At 40.2% G+C, this 21,243-nt stretch overlaps 1 protein-coding gene across 1 annotated transcript in view; it reads left to right on the top strand.

The window, feature by feature from the left end:
* The first annotated feature begins 1,623 nt into the window (after positions 1 to 1,623).
* Positions 1,624 to 21,243, top strand: part of LOC139471484 (uncharacterized) — a 31,663-nt gene continuing 12,043 nt past the window's right edge. Inside the window, exons 1-6 of the mRNA XM_071253840.1 lie at positions 1,624 to 1,675; positions 1,888 to 1,944; positions 2,755 to 2,826; positions 6,918 to 7,220; positions 7,414 to 7,609; positions 15,958 to 16,109. Coding sequence (XP_071109941.1) covers positions 1,624 to 1,675; positions 1,888 to 1,944; positions 2,755 to 2,826; positions 6,918 to 7,220; positions 7,414 to 7,609; positions 15,958 to 16,109 — 832 coding nt within the window. The remainder of the gene's footprint in view (positions 1,676 to 1,887; positions 1,945 to 2,754; positions 2,827 to 6,917; positions 7,221 to 7,413; positions 7,610 to 15,957; positions 16,110 to 21,243) is intronic.

Below are 21,243 nucleotides of genomic sequence, written 5' to 3' on the forward strand. Positions count from 1 at the left end.
AGCACTAAACACTGATGTCATAGAGCACTAATTAGCAATTCGTCGAGAGGGGGTAGCAGTGCTCGCGCATATTATCTAAATTTCATCCTCATCGTGCATGTGACCTGAAGAAGTGGATATTTTCATGACTTTCCAAATACCATTGTTCTTCACATAATCTTCATATAACTCCGTTTGTTTTAATGTAATAAATGTAACTAGTCATTTGGCATTAAATGAGGAAATGTATACATTCTAACACATGAATGTGTGAGTTTTGTTTAGTCAATGTCACCGGAGGAACGAGTTCAGTATCAATTATGGATTTCCTGAGTACGCTAACTTTTCATCTGTGCGTAATTGCAGAGGCATGAAAATTTAAAAAACTAGACAAATAATGGCACGTTGTATGAATATCAATTCTTTAAGTGAAACCTTATGATTGAACTATATGTTGTTTTTAAAAATATCTGGGTAGCAAATTACCTTTTTTTGGAAGTGAACACATTTTCCTTGATGAAAACGGTATCCATTTATTCAGGAAAGAAGAATGTGCTTAAACATGTGTTAATGCCAGTGCCACTGCTAATATTTCATAAGAACTAACAATCGAAGAGTAAAACATATGTGTAAGGACGTAAGAGCAAGGTAAGGTTGAGTCGACATCTGTAGTATGGTGCATTGTAAAATTTGAATGTATATTGAGTGACATTCATTGTACATATAGTAACAACCGGTATTTCTACTCGTGTTTGAGAAGTATATTCCCCTGAATAGTCTATATATAAAGAAAAATGACACCATCAAGAAATGTATGCTGATCATTCAGATAAACTGTCGAGGCATGAGTCTATTTTGTCTCGAGATTCTTTCTGGGATTGGATTCATTTTCTTGTAATTGAGGGTGAATTGCTCAAATTAGTTTGTCCAGAATTTGCTTTATCATTTTACACAGTATGAATCAAATACAGCTCTTACAGCAGGCTATCAAGAAATGAAGGTTACAATGTGGACTCTCCTTTACACCTTTCCTCCCTTCACCTGATTCAGAATAAACTTCACCGTCATCATCTAAACCTGCCTCATGTTTTGACTAGCAGCCCGGAGGCCAGACGCCCACTTACCACGCCCAGCTACACGTCTTAGACGTTTATCCTTTGGTGAAACAAAAGAGCACGCGTATGGTGCTGACAAACTGGGATTCGAACCAATGGGCCTTAGACGACTGAGCCACCTGTGTATGCATTTTAGACCTTACTTTAGACAATAAACAAACATGAGCATATTATAGTTAATTATCCATCTTATAAGGAAGAAAATTAATGTTCTTCATAACAAAGAAGTTGACATCCTTAAATTCTCGCCCTTATGTGCATCACTTCTAAATGCCTTTCAATGACTTTATCCATCTAATGTTTATTTACAGTTGCAATATCGACAGGCGAAGCTAGTTTGTCTTAAGTGCAATAAATGGACTTTAACAGAATTGAAACCTATAGTATAAGTATTCACTTTACAAATAATTACATGTCTATTGTATTCCTATCAGAGACACCCACATCAGAAGGTCGGCAAACAAAGAAAGAGGATGCTGACATTGAAGTTAAAGGTTGCACTAGCGACGCTGAGTATACAGAAGAAAATATGGCTGCTTCTGAGGGCGGTGGGAGGACGGGCAGTAATGCACAGCCTGCGGGTAGGTTGAAATACATTTATGAGTGAAAATAGGGTATGATTGTGTTGAGGTCTGTTTCATATGTATGTGATGGCATGTACAGAGACATTCATCATCGCCGATGAAAACAAACGTAACACACAATCTCCAAGATGTAAATACCTTTGCGGTTCTAGGGTACTAAACCTACACGCTGACTTATGTACTAACATTAACCCATGTGCTTACTTTAGATGAGGAAGGACCCAAGATGGAAGAGGATTGCTATAAAATGGACTCAGAGCCAAGAGGTTGGTGCTTGTATATTCATTATTCATTTCCAGGCAAATAGCCGCTGTGGACAAACCTGCAGTACATTGTCAAAGTATTCAACGAGGTTTGTTATAAGGGGACAGCCATTTGATTATGTATATTACTATAAAATATTATGTATGTATATAGTACCTTTGTATTTATGGGGGCACGGGTGGCCCAGTCGTCTAAGGCGCCGCGATTCACTGTGCAGAGTTGCGTCCCTTAGGCAGGCTGGAAACCTACGATTGGTGGTTCAAATCCCGGCACGCTGTGATATAACTGTATACTGTTAAAAGCTGTGTCACTTTGTATCTATGTATAAAAAAAATGTTTTAAAGGAAAAAATCCTTGGTCCCTTAGAATACTGTATCCTCAAATATAATGACTTGTTTGTGAATCTAATACTGTGTACATATTGTGATGCATTCTATCATGAATTTGAAAATTACTCAATTCTGATGAGTTAATCAGAGGTATCAAATCACAATAACCACCTCTGATTGAAACAGCTGATTTGACGGCTGTGTCACAGCGTAAGCTTATATGTAATGAAAAGTACTTCTTTGTCAGACATTGTCCCATCATTATTTTTAAATCATAATGGAAACAATTATAGGTTATGAAATGCATATTCGCTGCCTCAGTTAAACCCACTCCAGTCAATATTTTTGCTAACATCAAAATGTTGGCATTCAATTTTGTGATGGTAAAATGGAGATAAACATGCTGTGTTTTCAATATAGAACGAGGTAAAGGTACATTGAAATGGCTTTGCACGGAAAACTATGTTTTATTCTGTATTTCAGGACTTTGTTATATATTCAATAACAAACACTTTGACAGGAGAAAACCACGAATAGGAACTGAAAAAGATAGGGGTAAGTTGAATATTTTCAGGTTAGTGTGTTACACCTTTGAGAGTGTGGATGTAGGGTTGAGTTGTCTTCAACTTAACAGATGTTCGCAAAGTGGATCTTTTCAGTTGAATTTTCGGGAAAGGGCATCTAAACCTTTCTCACTGAGACAGACGTAAGGGAATGTGAAATAGATTGATTCGATCTATTCTCTGTTAAGAAAACAAAGTTAACCACCACTTGTATTCACTGTATCTTTTCATATAAAATCGTCATTCATAGAATCGTATCCCATATTAATTTCCTGACGGAACACATTTGGTTTTGTTTACTGAGAAAACAGCATGTGGAATCATATACTCTCCAAAAAAGTAGGTGATAGTGAAAAATAAATGTTATGATCAGAAGAAAGATCAGCTTTGAAAAATGACTGCCAGAGATAGACAATTGCGGAACCAAAATCTAATGCCCCAACACTACCGAAACATTGCATGTGGAAATACCTTTGTGGAGAGGGGTCATTCTTGATTTTGACATTTCATTGAAAGGTAATGATTGGTATTATTGCTGTTCATTATCCACAATACTGCTTTAATGCATTAATTGTTATCATATTCGTAATTCCTAATTGTAATAAGGAAGTTGATCATCCATATATCTTATCCTCGCTCAGTACTCCAACTTCTAAATGCCTCTCACTCATCATGCGTTCACTCATCACGCCAATTCGATTTCCCACATTGGTACAACCCGTTTGTGTTGTCACCTGCCGTGATATTACAGGAATGTTGCCAAAAGCAGCTTGAAACCACACTCTCTCACTCACTCACTCTTATTCATCCTTTACCATCACTTGATACCTCTTTGTAATTATGTAGTAGTCTGTTTTTTTTCAAATATCGCTTACTTTTTTTGGATAAGTCCAGATTCACTCTTTTGGATCGTGCGAACGTCAACATATGACAACATGACAGATTTGGTGGTGGATCTGTACTGGTATGGGGCAGAATGACTATAATTGCCAGAACGCCACTGCATATTGCCCGAGGAAGGGTCACTGGACAGTATTACCCAGACATTACACTGGCACCAATAGGTGTGCTGATAGGTGCCATGCTGCTCCACGTTTTGTCTTTCACTGTGTGCGTATCGTAACTGACGAGTAGTGGCATAGCAGACATACCCCTCCCCATAGTAGAATAAAGCAAATATAGATTTTCGTTATGTGTTTGTATCCAACAGACTAGAAAATGATGGTTGTGGTGAAATATTTTGGTGGCAGATACTGTTTATTGGTCAAAATTAATGCACATTTCTGTTGTAAAAATAGAGAAAATCAAAGTCCCCTCAAAAGGTAGCGGAAGCATGGAGTCCTTATTTTTATCATTTATGTGATAGTTTACACATAGTAGACTTGAATAGTATTTTTTTTGTGGTAGTATTTTTTTTTAATTATAGCCTCTCACAAATTGAGTTCTTAGCCAATAAATGGTAAATCAACCTTTATGAATTATTATTATCATCAACCAACCCATTTGATATCTCAAAAACAGCAGACACGTCTTATGAGACGTTCATATTCCGCATAACCTTTATGATTTTTTAACAAGTTGGTAATGTGTTATCACTCCCCCCATTTTGTCAAAATGGGCGATTTTATATTTCCATTATTAATGTCATTTATAATAACTTTTAACAACAAATGCATATCACCGTTTGCGAATACCTTTTCTATATAGTATATTTCTAATGGTTTGCCTAAAAGCAATGATTCACTTTGAAGGTCAAGCTCTAACGTAAATACATAAACAGTATGAATAATGCAACAGATACATATACAACTATCATTACTGATTCTGGGTATGATTGGTAAAGCCCTATGGAATAGACAAAGAAACAAACCAAAAATGTGCACAACAAAATCAAAATTACTGCTCTCCCTCACAAATGGACAAGCAGATGATACTGTGGAGTCAATCTCAAGACACATATATGTAGGTATGAGAAAAACATTTATGGATGTCAACTTCATTATTATGAGGAACACAACGTTTCGGGTTATATATATTCTTACTCCTTCATCAGGTAAATTAATGCTATTTAGCAGAGAACATATATATCTTCCTGTAAGAACGAAATAACTAACAACATATCAAAGTTTGAAACATGTAAAGGGGCCAACAGTTAATTGGCGCTGATAGGTGTTTAGCAATGGACAACTGAAAGCCAACACTTACACCCCTTGGTGTGAGGTGAGGTGAAATGGGGTTTAACATCGCATCCAAGATTATTGCACTTATACAGCGATGTGATTGCACGTGTGTGTGTATGTGTGTGTGTGTGGCTGCTTGTACTAGTCCGGACTGATTTATATTGCTAGACCACCAAGATACCAGTGCGTTCCGCAGTTTAACATGAATACCTCACTGAGACACAGTATACTGACTCCGAGCGGAACAGTCCTTGTTTTAAACGTTTAATGCCGAGCGCCAGACAGGGTAACAATTCGTATCATCTTTAAACGTCTTTTGGTATGACTCAGCCGGGTACCCATCCCAGGCGTTCGGCTCTCCGGGCGGACGCTGTACCCCTAGACCACCTAGGCGGTTACACTGCTTTGGACCCAAGCTTCAATAGCGCAATTGTACTATTCGAGACTGGGGATTCCCTGTTATTTATTTGTAAGTGAATCGGGAAAGGCAGCTGCACGCTGGTAATTGTGATCTAGAAGAACCTTGTAAAACGTGATATTCTTATGGTGATGTCTGGATATAGATTCAAAGAAGACATCTTTCTCAACATTGCTGACACATGTTGAAATGTTAAAGAAGAAGTCAGTATGGATTGAGCTCCCTAGAAGTGTCCCTAAACTCGGCTAGAGCATTCGTCCTACTGCTATACCCTAAATGACCTAGGCTATGTCTGGGCTTCCAACACTGACAAGTCAGCTTCAATGTTCCAACCTGTAGAAGATGCTTTCAAGAAATACATGTTGGGAACCATGCTTCAGACGACAATATTGCTGCCAATACATCACTCATCTCATCTGCAGTGATAGATCACATGTGGTCTCCAGAAAGTGTCCTTGTCTCATTTCTGGACTGCCACACGTACCGAACACTGCACCTGCTCTGGTTGCCAAAACTTTGCACATGATGATAAACCTGAAGGCTTGAGTGACAGTGGCAGATGCAGTGACTAAATGCATCTTACTGTATTGGAGAACAATAATTAATTTGACAATATTGAAGCAATTGCAAATAAGTGCTTTACATTGACACCTCAAAGTAAGTCAATATGATCAGCAATTATAGCATATGACATAGGCGATACTTATCTTTTCTATGACAATAACATGAAAGATAGCGTTTCTGGTCTAAACCTATATTTTGACATTTACATTTCTCATACATTCCAAAGTGAACACGAAATATCGTCATTTTGCTGTATTGGCATTTTGTCCGCCATATTGGATAAATCAAATTTGTCAAGCTCATACATGTGAGATACTTAAATGATGCATGTGTTCAAATAAAACAATTTGGTGTACAAAAATGTTAGTTTTGTTAAAGTAATCTTTTTGATATGCAATTATATATTTGGTTTTTATTAATAATGAGGGCTGGGATCACATTTTACTAAATTTTCATTAATAATATTATACTTACATTAATGGTGGAAATTTTAATAAGCTCCTAAAGCATGCAGGCAGATTTGGAGATTATGGAATCCTAATTTACGTGAGAGTTCGGGAAATTAAAAAACATTGTAAGGGTGGTGGTTAACTCTTTTCAGGTGTATACATAGAAACATTGTTACATTCATAAGTTAAAAGACACGTGTTAGACTTATATAATTTGATGTCGTGAAGAAATAGTGTCTTTAACATTGAAAAACTAACTGTCTGTCTGTCAACATGAAATCAACAATGATAGGCTGTCATAACACATGTCATCTTCTGGGGACAAGTACGTCTGAACAAGACAAGAATAATGTTGCCATTTTGTCAATGACATTGGTGTGAAAACATAGTTAGAGGTGTGACTTAAATGGGTTTCTGAAAATGTGTTTATCTTGAATCAATAAATGTACATAATATCTGATTTTCATTTTAGATCGCTTGGAAAAAGTATGGAAAACGTTACAGTTTGAGGTTAAAACCTTTGATGACCTCAAGAAACAGGAAATGGAAGAAAAGCTGCAGGAGCTGGCCACCCTGGACGTTCACAAGGACAATGACTGTGTAGTGGTTTTCTTCTTGACGCATGGGGAAAACGGGGCAGTACAGGGAACAGATAACGAGTGGTTGACATTCGACAGTATCATATCTCCGTTCAAAGTAGCTAGATGTCCTTCACTGGCTGGCAAACCAAAGTTATTCTTCTTTCAGTCATGCAGAGGAAAGGAATTTCAAAAAGGTTCAGTTTTACTAAGACCAGTATATAAATGATATATGCTATTTGAACAAGTATAATTTAAAACCTTCTGTTTTGATTCAAGTTAGCGTACGTTTGCGCGTGTGCGTCTCTTGCAAATTGTATGACACATTTTGTCTCATACTTTAAAAAAACAACTTGTGTACATGACATTTGGCATCTCTATCTGTTCCAGTTCAGAGTAACGTAGATGGCGGTAAAACTCCAGCCGCTACCAAAATCAAAAGTGAGGATGACAAGATGGTATTGACCGAGGTAGATTTTTTCCTCGGTTTTGCCACAGTGGCGGGGACACAATCTCTCAGAAACCCTGAGATTGGCTCATGGTTTATTCAAGAGCTCGTCCAAACACTTCAGGAATCAGCAGATAGGTAATTATGAAGTAATATGTTTATCAATTTGTGTATTCCTCTTCACCGTTCCCAAACACAAGACCTCAGTGAAGCCATCTTTTATTTACTCAAAAACTCAAAACATGAAGTCATCACATTACATGATCAATATAGGTAATAGGTAATTATTCAGGACAATCATATCACACCGATTGGTGATGTAAACATAGCTAGAGTACACTACATCAACACCTATGACATCCTATCATCATTCCCAGGTAGTCTCTAAGACGGCAATTAAAGATGACAATAAAGCAGTATCTATATCCATACTATTTTTTAATTATCCTGCATTACTCCTTTATGCATTCACTTCTTACCTTATAACAAAAGATAGGACAGCGTAACGGCGATGGCCCTGGTGAAGAAATAAAAACTTGTTCAAACTTTTGGTGACCACCGTGCTGTCCTGTGATCTTGATGGCCTGATGTCACCTCTTCATTTTCGTCTACAATTCTAAAATTCTTCAGCGACAGGTGATGTAATCTTTTCATATTACTCTCATCATGTTGTGAAGTTTTATATGATTTATTTAGGCGTACAAAGACTCTGTTTTTTTACTGCCACATGTTGTTTGTTTACAGCCATTTCGCATTGTGTTATAATTGTCTGCCTGCCAAGGTAGTCAAATTGTTTACAATTCTCAGCTACGTATGTATAACATATTTAGGTGTTCTTAAATACCACTAGCTTTGGCGTTACATTGAGTTGCTTAAATACGAATTATTGAATACACTTTCAGATTGTGACAATATTTTTGCTGATAGACTAATGAAATTCTACGACAGTCTTCCAGTCCAAGTTTTGCACTTCATCCAAAAGTCATGGGAAAACAAGCTGCCAAAGATCCTCATCCACGTTGTCTGGCATACACGCAAATTTGACAACCAAATTCTAAATGTGTCTTTCATAAATATCACTCCAACGAGTTTTACAATTAATAGGCAGCTCAATCAAAAATGTATTTTGTAGCAATACCGTCGTGAGACCAGGAAGATGTCGCAAATTGCTGAATAGCGAGGAACATGTTTCGGTCATTACTACGGAACCATTATCTTCGGCAGATAATATGTCGGCCGTGCTAAAGTGCATGCTCCGCCAAAAACATCAAATCCAGAGGATTTTGTGAGTATCATAACTGACCCTTATTTTCAACCTGCTAGATCTGTGACGTCTGCGCCAGCATCTTAAGAAGCTTTAATGGGGGTAGCGCAAACCCAAGCCGCGCTTCAGCCAACACCATTGAGCATTACGTCTCAGCCCCTACCTACTACCCAAGTGCATCTGCTATGACATCAGCCCCAGGGCTATCAGCGTACAATGTTACGCAGAGAACGTATGATCAGCTTAGTGCTGTACCAACATATCCAGTGCAGCAGATGCACGCTCAGGCGTCAACACCGATACAGATCACTAATTGGATGCAAAATGTTCTGCAGTCCATGTGGCAGTAGTCAATGAAGCAATTGCATGATGCTCCCACGCCTACGCCTATGTATCAGAAACCTGCGTCAGTTACATCTACGGCACAGATGTAAGCACCTACTCCGGTGCCTAACGTATATAATACACTTATTGTGCGTCATGCAGCGCATTCAACGTTGAGTAGTGCCAGTACGTCTGCGCGTACTTGGATATTGACGCAAGACTCCTATTCGCCAGGCAGTTCATCTAAGCCCTCGGTCATAGGTAGCACTACACATTGGAGTAGAAGTCGTTCACCATCTAGACACACGTCATCATTGTTGTGATTCGTCAGACTATTCTAATGGTGAAGAGGGTTATTGCTCGACAGAATGGAATACTCATCTCGGCCTGGCATAAGTACCTTATTGGGTAGCGGACTGCCTCATTACAGTGCTTTCACGGTAACGGGATGGATAAAAAAGACACAATATGGACACATCCTACGTCGCTTCCAGTCGACCCCATGATGGCAGATATGTTTGGATCTTTGGTTGAGGACTTCTCCAGGCTGACGCTTACACCGTCATTTGAGCCACTCAAGTTTAGGAAGGATGTTTCCTACCCATGCGTTTGAGATAGCAGACCAGGCTCATACTTTGGATGAGGATATACAGAGAATGACAGGATCGTCAAGGCCTACTACTCTTAAGGTTCAGGATACCAGAGTTGCATTTATTGAAACAGAAATGCGACGGGTATTAAATCCTTTATCAGCACTAGCATCGTCAACACGCGCAGTAAGTCAGGATCTGTCAGAGGATAAACCTAACAGACTAGATCATCTCAATCTACGTCAGCCTTGGTCTTCCACGTCTCTGTTCAATGAACAGATTACGGACACGAACGTAAAAGTTTCCAGTTATCCTAGGGATGAGACGACATTCAAGGCTTTGGAGCACGTTTATCACAGTTTGTCCCAACGATTCGGCAAGTCAGGCAATTACAGGCCTAGACGCGAGTCTCTCAAGGAAGGCCAGGCGCAGGATTCCTTTCACGGGATTATCAACTGGGATGGAAAATAGAAGTACGAGTTAACTCCATCCTATCAACTCAATTTCATAGGAGGCCTGTTCTAAACAGACCAGGATCTCCTAAAAGTTCTGAGCGACAGATGGCACAAGATCTTACGCCTCCTGTCACCTGCTATTCATCAACCACGCACACTTCGCCAATGGCAAGTGTTACAAGGGTTACTCACCTCAGCACAGGATCTAACCAGCAGAAGCCGATTACAATTACGCGCAATTCAACAATTCCTGAATCCTTACACCAGGTGTCAGGATCCACTTAAGGCCATCACTCTACTGGCCCAACTAAGGCCTTACCTCAATTGGTGGACAGTAGAGTCAAATGGCTCAGGAGGAGTCCCTTTATCTGGGTTATCCCCAAATCTACACCTGTTTGTAGACGGCCCCCTTCAGGGGTGGGGTGCTCGCCTGCAAGGCCAGACAGCCTCAGTGCTATGGTCCGGCACACATCAAAAGTGGCACATAAACAATTTGGAGTTGGAAGCTTTAATTCTAGCCAATATCCACAGACAACAACACTGTGGTGTGGTGCCTGCGCAATCAGGGAACCATGCACTCCCACTCTTGGGAAGGGCTAAAAGCGTACGCTTTTCCGCCACCAGTTTTACTTCCCAGGGTAATACAAAAGATCAAGGAGACAAGGAGTCTTGCTCTGACTTTGGTTGCGGCCTGGTGGCCGATGAGAGGTTGGCTTGTCGAGCTCAGAGGACAACCCACTACCCCTCCCACAGTGGTCAAACTTACTTTCACCCTCACAGCAAGTTGCCTCATCCAAAACCAGACAGGTTTCGTGTGCACGTGTCGCAGAGGCTTATGCAGGGTAATGTAGAGACACAAAAGCATGCTGTTTTTACAACCGGATTTATTCCAATGATGGTCCACATGTGCAACCAGTGGTTATGATGAAGATGAAACCCTAAAACACAATATTTACAAAATGTAGGCAAACATCATAACCAATAGATCATTAAAAGAATACTGCCATTATATATCTATTACATGTGTTTGATATACCAATCAATAAGATATAATGTGAACGCTTACGTTACATTTAGGACGGTAAAGCATGTTATGGCGGATATCTCCTCAGTGAGGATGATATCACTGAATACACTACAAAGCAATTAAATAATACTATATTAAGCAATATAACATTACAATAGTATAGACAATTATGCCATGACATGTTGACATAAATATACGTATAACTAAGGGAAGTAACCCTCACCTCGTCTAAGGGACGGAGGCCAAACAACCAGATGTCATCAAATCTGGTCATGCAGTATCTTACGTGACCTGATAAATGCTATATAACTACATGAATCTTACTGGTATGGTAAACATCACATACATTGTTTACATGGCATGTGAAACTCATCTAGCAGTATAAAAATCAACATTTTTAGGCATTTCATATGTATGATAAAATCAACAAATATAATGTTTTGGTATTTTACACTTTCATGATAAAATAGTACCAATACATGCTTAAATCTAGTACACTCATTATGCATACTGTAAACAGGGAATTTTTTGCGACCGTTTTATTATTGCGAGTTTTGCGAACGAGACTCAATCGCAAAAATTAAAAACGCAAAAATAAGTATAAATAATACATACATACTTTATTCATTGCAACACGTCATCAAATGTTGAAATCATCAACCAGAACTACAAGTTAATCAATAAGTTAAAAACACAAATGAATGCAGAATGGTCACACAATACATCACAAATGACAGTGTAAACAGACCAGTTAGTGTCACTGTTACCTCACAGTAATCCTGCCTTCTTCCAACCTCGCTTGATTGCGTCAGTGTCCTTTGCAATTTTGTCCACACATGACATGACACTGAGTTGAGTCAATTATCGTATTTGATAATTGGTCGCAATCTCTTCCGGTCAACTTTCCGGTCAACTTTCCGGCCAACTCAGAAAAACTAGCTTCGGAGAGAAGCTGTCTATTGTTTGGTACGCGAGGGGTCATCGAACCACGGCAACTCGCAAAAATATCTCGTCGCAGTATTGTCTTTGGCGTGGTATTCGCAATATTTTAACGGCGCAGAAATAAAGCTGTTTACAGTATACCTCAATGGTAACATCTTACAATATTTAAATTTATATTGCACTAACATGAATATGCTGATAATACATGTTTATAACATATACATGATATACTGTTCTTATGGAACATAAATGACTTAATATGAGTGTACTAAAATACATTATATATACTAGAAACCTAAGTACAATGATAATAAATATATTTAACTCACCCCAAACTGAACTGTCCTTTCCCAGTGAGAGTTGTGACTAGAAATGGTGCACATAGTAAAGGTATGAAGTACATGACCAAGGTGGTCATGTGACGCGGGAAATACAAAGCCAGGCCAAGCTGACCAGCAGAGAACAATAGGCTAGGCTGAGACCGCAGTAGCCTTAGCACAAAGAATCAATCACCACATGTTAGATTTTGTTACTGAGGTGTGAATTAGTGGAGTAAGTAAACTAATTTATTTAATAAATACACTAATCCTAAAATACCTATGTTTTGGATAAGTTTATACTAAACTACTTTTTTTAAAATAATCCCAAATATATACATCCTGACACACACGCTTGGTTCGTCTTAAAAATACGTTAAGGGCAAAGGGCTATTCAGCACAGCAGCAAAAGCTATAACGTTATGAAACTTTATGCAAGGCGAAAAGTCAAGACCCTACAACTGCATCACCACTTTCTTGGTGAGATCATAAAATGAGGATGCATAGAGGGGTCACAAACGTTCAAGTCCCAAGCAGGTGGGCAGAACTTGGCCTTCTGATCCGGAAGCTTGAATGAGGGTAGTAGAGCCTTTACTTCCGGGACCTTAGTCATTTTGGGATTTTCCGAGTTAAGTGGAACCAAGTACGTAGTAATGTTGGTACCTTTCAAGTGTCTGTGGGTACGCAATTGTAAGAGGTATTCAGCTAGGAATTGTGGTGATGCAGTGGTGATGCAGTTGCTCCAAGATTTCCAACTGATTAATGATCAATATCGGGCGGCTTTGGACGTCCAGATGGTTCTCTCTAGCTTCCTGTTCATCAACTGCTAGTCGTTCTGCCAGTTGGGGTCGAACCCACCACTTCATCCCAGGACACAGACGCTCTCAAATCAATGGTGACGATTCCAACCTCAGCCTGGATCAATTGTATGGATTCGTCATCTACCATTAACATAGCCGGGATTGATCACAGGATTCTTACAGGAGATCGACCTCAAGATCAATGTTCGACTGAATGATCTTGCACGGACACTACGAATTCATCACAGACCCTTCCTGATCATTTATAATGATGTTGGGTCAACAAATGGGCTCAATCAAGTTGATGTCCCTCTTTTAACTGGTTCTCAACTCCTGGTTGATTGACTCCTTGAACATTCAGGTCCGAGAGAGTCACACTTCCTAGATCCACAATGTCTTAGCTGACTACCTATTCCGACCAGACTAATTGTCACTGAAAAGATGGTGTCTTGACCTGAAAATTATTGCCGCCTCTTTTGCCGTGACTTTGCCGAATCAAAGTCGAGAACCAGGTTCCAAGCTCAGCTCCTAAGGTTTGTCTCAGCAATCCCAGAGCCTCAGGCAAGGGACTATAACTCTCTCGCCATCCAGTGGGAGTAACTCAACGCTTACACCTTTTTCCCCGAGTTGGTGAGACCATTACTCAGGCTCATTGTAGCTCGACTAAGACTCAACATAATCGAAATGTTTTCGAAGACTACTGTCGAGATGATGATATCAGCACGCCCACCACCGCTTCTCTGAAACAGATCGCTGATTAGCGACATCATTTAAGATCTACACAGAAGCTAAAGATTACACGTTGGCTACTTATCTTGCTGCGATCACCTCCATTACTGCGACGAAAACTGGATCGAAGATATCTACAGTTGCTGAAGAAGGAAGAAATGCATAGTCTGAGATATGATAAGTATAAAATATACTCAACAACAAAAGTTCCTGTGACACCAATATTTTAGTGTATTTTTCAAACAAGTAAAGATTGGTTTTCAATATTGTAGTACATGTATGGAATCAAGTCACAAAAACGCAACTGCTACAGAAAAGCATGCATTCCATGCAAAAGTTGACAAACTTACGCAATTATTCAACATTACGAAATGCCACGCCCGTCCGAAAATGAGCGTCTGCAAGCCATTGGTATGCTTGAAGCAGGATCGAGTCAATGTGATGTTGCAAGACAATTTAACGTCCACAGAAACACCATTTAGTGTTTATGGCAACGTTGGCAACAGACGAATGCAGCCAGAGACCATCCTCGGAGTGGCAGCTCACGTGTAACCAATAATCGACAAGACAACTGGATTCGAACAACACACCTACGAAATCGATTCCAGCCAGCAACAGTGACTGCAAGGAGCATCCCTGGCCTTCGACGAATATCTTCACAAACCGTACGCCGCCACCTCAGATGTGTAGGGATTGTCGCCAGAAGACCCGCCAGACGTCCCATTTTGACAGGAAACCACCGTCGAGCACGTCGACAGTGGTGCAGACAGCGTCTACGCTAGACGGCCATGCAGTGGGGACAAGTTCTATTCACTGACGAGTCTCTTTTTCACCTCAGCCACAGCGATGGACGTATTCGAGTGTACCGACGTCGAGGTGAACGTTACGTCAATCATTGTGTCATGGAAGAAGATCGGTTCGGGGGCGGCAGCGTTATGGTATTGGGTGTGATTACAGCAAGACAGAGGACCCGTTTGATAGTGGTAGAGGGAAATCTCAATGGACAGCGCTACTTTGACGAGATCATCGGCCCTGTTGTTCTACAATGGCCCAGGCATTACCTTTCAACATGACAACACCCGGCCTCATATTGCTCGACTTGATCAGGATTCTCTTCAACAAAACAACGTGAATGTCATCCCCTGACCAGCTCGCTCCCCTGATCTCTCACCAATAGAGCACATGTGGGATGAGATGGATCGGCGCCTTTGACGTCAACCACGTGTTCCACAGACACTCCAGGAACTTTGAAACATGCTCCAGCCGATATGGACAGATATCCCACAGGACTTTGTGCGACGCCTGGTCCATTCAATGAGACGAAGATGTGTTGCTTGCATCGCAACCAGAGGTGGACACACACGCTATTGATTTGGAAATTAACATTTTTGCATGCTCATGTTTTTTTATGAAATCACGCATTTTCTGAAGTCAGTATGGCAAATTAAACCATTTGAACACTTACAGGAGTCTTTTATCTGTTGCAAACCGATTTGGTCAAAAACATCACTTTGCATTAAATCTTATTCAACGTCACAGGAACTTTTGTTGTTCAGTATGTATATTAATTGTAAAATTTACGCTTTCTGACAGTTCGGATGCCATTTGATCCAATCTCCATTGGTTGAGTTCTTGTTACCTCATTTCCCACTAAGCATGTGATTCGTCCTGTTTTGTTTATTTAAAGCATTAATTGTTTATTGTTTAGCAAGTGTATCTCTGCAGCCGGTTAATATGTAGCTACCAGCCGACTCATCTCGCATCAAAACACGGGGCTGTGTACTCGCGGGCAGATGGCCACGGAGTACGCTGATCACTGTGTTGGATTAACAAGACTGATTAATGAGTGATTTCGGTAATTCCTTGCAAATTAGGTGTGCAAGATTTAACGGGTCTAAATAGCACTGATTTAATCGGTTCCCATTATTAGTGTTGGATAAAGCCGATTGTCGGATAAACAAGACTTGACTGTACTGTACTTTAGATAGTGTTCGAAAATTCACTTTTCTGAGATAATTTTCCATCTGATATTTTCCAGAGAAGACCTAGACAGTTTGATGACCACCATACGTCGTCGAGTGACCGAACGTCAGTCTGAAACAGATGACGGAACATTTGTTATGCAGACAGCTGAATCAAAGACGACTCTGTTGAAAAAGATTTACTTTAAAGGCGAAGTATCAAGAAAAAGTAAATATTCTACTGCATTAGAAACAATAATTTCTTAAGTGCCTTCTCAGTGTATTATTTAAGTTGACATGTACTCCCATGGAGTAAGCATGAGATTTAATTAGTTAGTGTAACTATGTCATTTCTGATTCTGATGGTTTTTCCAATGTATGTAGTGAGCATGTGTGACTCCGGACAAACATATGTAGAATTAGGAACATTCTTTGAAACATTTGATAGTAGAATATTCACTAACCACTAGATGGACATACATATTGAACTAGAGTTGCTTTTGAGTGAGTTGAATCAAAATTGCAAGTACTGCAAATTACGCAAGACACGTTGTAATGTAGTATATACTCAAATGAAGAAGTATATGCAAAATATGATTGATTATATGGATTATATGGCGCAACAGATTGATCAGTCTTCTGATAGTGATTTAATATTGATTCCTAAACACATGCTCATGATATGGTCGGAATCGTACTGTCAACTCTTATGAATGGCATTTGGAAAGTGTTTTGTTGCTTTGATTCTATTCTTACTGTGTACACAATAAACCACTTTGTGAAGATAAACCAGCACAGCATGATACTATATTAAAGTTATATCAGGTCAAATAGAAATTCTCAGAATTTAAATTCTTTTCCTATCAAACTGTTATTGGAGAGTTGAAACATCCAGGCATTTCACCTAAACTTCGGTAGAAATATTTTTTCGCAAAGATTAAATTTGTTTATATCTTCACTATATAAGGACATGACCCTGGTGATAGCAGATCTTAAAGACAAAAGATCTTATTTGAAAGATATAGTAGAAGATGTAGAGGTTCTTGCTGACTGCAGATTGTGAGCTTAACCCATGTTTTTTTCTACCAATGCAACCACCACTTCCTGGCAACTACCGCTGCTAAGCAACCCATGTTGCTGTACAACGCAGCCAGGCTAGTACTATTGGCAAATACTGAGCGAGGGCAACTATTGTTGCCAAGGTGACCATCCACTTCAAAGCACACAATGAGTCATCCGTTTTAAAGCAGAACGGACAAAATTGGTCCCTGCTGTAAAGAGGGCAACCCTATCGTATATAATTTATGATTTGGGATGTTTCCATAGATGCCAAATGTAACTTGTGAAGCACTCTACCAGTACCCCACATGAAGCACCCATATCCATTCACGTTTACCATAAAAAAGAATCACACACCCACCATGTTATCCTATGAAGGAAGGATACCTTTTCAAGCAAACAGCAGATAAAGAGCAGTGAATGAAGATGTCCAGCCCAGGTGGCGACATGTGAAAACCATCACGCAGGTACATTTGCAGTTTTCCCAGTTGATCTCATGGGCCATGTTCCCCACCCGCCTATTCAACTTCTGCCTGGCCCTTCTAGGTGCACAGACAGCTGGCTGTATGCCAGTACCGGCGTTGCAGCATATCCGACCATATCAGGATGTCTACAGGGAGGAGTAGGCAGATTCTGAGGAGCACCATGATGTCAATGTAGAGCTGGCATGTTGTTCACCACTGGCTGTGGTGATGCCCGTACGGACTTAACCTGGGCGTCTACTAGCTTGGTCATTTCCTTCCACCTCATGCCACCCATCAGTCGGAGACATCCCCATTTTCTCTTCAATGAGGTGCTGCCTGACGTATATAGCTTTTCCACCTATATGGCCCCCAACTACAAAAGTTCTGTATCACATCTGAACTCTGTACAGGCTGCTGTAATTGCTGTGCCAATCCTGAAGGAATGTAAAGAGTATGGTGTTTCGCTGATAGTTTCCACACTGGTAATCATCTTGGCAATAACAGTTACCAGTGCATTCAGCCAAGCTATATAGCCTATGGGATGTTGAAATCCCAGTTGCATATTACCTTACCACTCTTGGAACATGCCCTGACACAGACAGTTGTGCAATGACATATAACAGGTGAGTGACACATCTGTTAGCCTTGGTCAAAGTGATGAATTGCAGGATGAACGCCCGCCCCTTATCGGGAAACTCAACATGTTGGTAGACAGCTGGTCTCAATGGGGGACCCAGAGCTATTTTGATGGATAAACTCATCTGGACTTCTTTGCCATAAACCTCAATGAAAAAGCTCCCAGTGAATGTCAAAGGGTGCCGGATCCCAATGCTCTTTACATGGAAGCGCTGTCCATGGATTGGACAAGCAACTTCGAAAGGCACTTTTCCCCCTTTGTCTCTCCTAGGAAGATCGATCTCATAGTGCCAATATGGCCATCCCATCCATGGTTCCCAAGCCTATTCCCGTTACTTCCGGACGAACTTAGGATATTCTCCTCAAACATCATCTTCCCTCTACTTCATGCGTGGAAGTTACAGCACAAAGATGCAGACAACTGGCTACTCAAAATCTGCTTCAGTGACAGTTGCTTGATCATGGAGGCCACCCTCATCCACTTTCAATAGCTATAGATGGAACACCCTCTGCAGGACAAGCTAGCTGATTTCCCTCATCTTCACCAGAATGCCAGGCACCATTGAAAGATACCACGCTACCCTCACATGAGTTCTCCACTACAATTTGCTACCTGTCAGAGATCCCCCTGTCCTCAACCTCCTCCTGGAAGACATCAAAACTTCACATTCCCAAAACGGAATCCCTTGGTTGTTCGTTCAGCGCCCTTGGAGAATCTATTTGAACCTTTGGCATCTGCCACATTGTTAGAAACAACCACGAAAAGAGCATTCCAATTGGCTACCAAGTTGTGACTTGTACGATATCAAACTGGCTAATGAAAATTGGCTGCAGGCACCGACATATGAATGCCTACCACCCTCGCTTCAAGGAATACAGTCTCAGAAGAATAAGTTATCCAGTTATCAGTGGTGCTCGACAAATAACTTTACCACGTCATGTCTTTGGGACAAACAACCGGATTTGCATGGTATCTTTGCCTCGATCCAGTGGTCTGGCAGGCCAGTCGATCATCACCCAGAAACTCCGAAAACTTGTGGAGGTGGGTACTTTTATATTGTCTTAATGGCAAGTGATCACTGTCATAAGTCACCGGAATGATGTCCACCAGAAGTAACATTATCAGAACCGGAAGTAACGTCATAGGCGTCATGTTCTGGATGGTCATGTAGGATCAAGGTTGCTAGAAATCGATTGATGACGTCACAATAGGGGTATGCTAATTCTGTGGAAGTTTACCACACATTTGTTTCTTGAGGTGATTTCGTGATTATATGCACCAAATATTGGTCAAAACAACTGGATTGGTTGTTTGGAACCATTATAATTAGGTCAACAAAAATACTGGGTTTAGGAAATACATTCAGTTTGATGGGTATCGTGGTATTAACTAGCAAGGGTAAAACAGATGTCAGAAGCCACCTATCCCTTGGGTTTTTTCTGTACACATTGTAATTATAACACAATAGTTATCATTGTTAATAATTCAAAGAATACTACCAATTTCACATCAGGAGTAATTGCCTCCCCTCCCAAATATCATGTATCCAGGAATTTGGTGTTGAAAAAAGTGAAGACTTCCAGTCTGTGCATGCACAGAGCATGGGCAACTCGTTATAAATAGTTCACAAGGAAATTTATGGCGTGATGACAGCTGAAATACAGGATTTCTGCCACTCATGCATTTTATGAATAATGAAGAGTGTTTCATAATTATTGTTTGATATCTTCAGTTGCTGCTTTTTCATTTAAAATTACATGACCATTATTATAGACATTCTAATCTATATTTGCCCCAATAATCTCATAATGCACATTAATATCTAATGGTCAGAAAGATTTAATTCTGACAGTACAATATGTCAACACATCAGAAGGTGACAGTGCTTCTACATGCTGGTCCTAAAGCCAAAGAAAAAATGGCGCTACATTAGAAAGTGAAATAGGATAATTGAAGTGAAATAGGATAATGAAATATTCACTCCAAATATGGTTTGATACATATTGAAGATTTTATTTAAATAGGGGTAAGTTATTTATTCTTGTTGGTAATTCCTCAATAATAAAGAGACTTACAATATTAAGTGGTCATTGAAATAGTGTTAAATGTATTTTAAGGGATGTTTTATAACATACTTTAAACACTACAATTGCAAGTTATTTAAAAGAAAGAGACGAAACCATTTCCATAATATTAAGAAATAGTTCTTGTGAATATTGTACCTCTATTACATCATTGCCATAAATCCTGTATTTTGGTTGCAATCACACCATACTAAACTTTCAGATTTTAAACTGGTGTCCACTTCACTGTCAACTATACTGTTAGTTGTCCCCGCTGTAGATCTGCTATGGGTAAAGGAAGGGAAAATCTTACTTCTTTTCTCTCTGTGTCTATGTATTTCTCCAGCACCTATCTATAGACACACTTTTCAAATACATTTCAGAGTAAGTTTCTTAATCCTACTAATGTATTAGTAGTTTCATGGGCTTTGATTCGTAAGTATTAATTGCATAAGGGTTATCCTGCCATTTCTCCGCGATGGCGTCAGTCAGCCTTTCACAAATGTGGCTAATTTATTATCTCGGGCGACCCTCAAGTAGAGTGTTGAAAATGCAGAGACGTTCTGTATCTCTCTCTCCAAGAAAACCTTTGCCAAGCTAAGTGACGTTATCCATAAGGCTAAGAGGAAAGATGCGGCCAAGAGAAAGGTTGATGATATTATCTCCCAGACTGATAAACAACCTACCCCTCCACCTGATCAATTGTCCGGCACTCTACAGTCGTCTGTGCCGCTGGCACATTCGGAGTTTTTTTTGCTAAGCAGAAAATCACTTTTTTTAATCTTGTCATTCGTCTCTATCACTGGATGCAGAACGGCTGAAAAGATTTGATTACAACCAGGCGCAGAAGAATCCCCCGGCCAAGATGGGGTGTGTGTGGGGGGGTGGGGGGTGGGGGGGGGGGGGGGGGACTGTCTGTGACGGACTTCTGCCAGCATTACAGCCACCCGGCCACTGAATGGAGTTTCAAATCCAGCCACCAACTGACCGTCCATCGCCAAACAGTTATCTGCCTTCACTTCACGGGTGGCAAGAGCGTCCAGATCCCAGCACAGCACTACCAACCACCTGACTGAGCCAGTAGAGAAACCATATCACAGTTCTCTCTCAGACTCAGAGTTATTCAGCCTTCCAACCCAT

This window comes from Haliotis cracherodii, unplaced genomic scaffold (genome assembly GCF_022045235.1).
Source record: "Haliotis cracherodii isolate W230 unplaced genomic scaffold, xgHalCrac1.p SCAF_22, whole genome shotgun sequence".
Lineage (NCBI taxonomy): Eukaryota > Metazoa > Mollusca > Gastropoda > Lepetellida > Haliotidae > Haliotis > Haliotis cracherodii.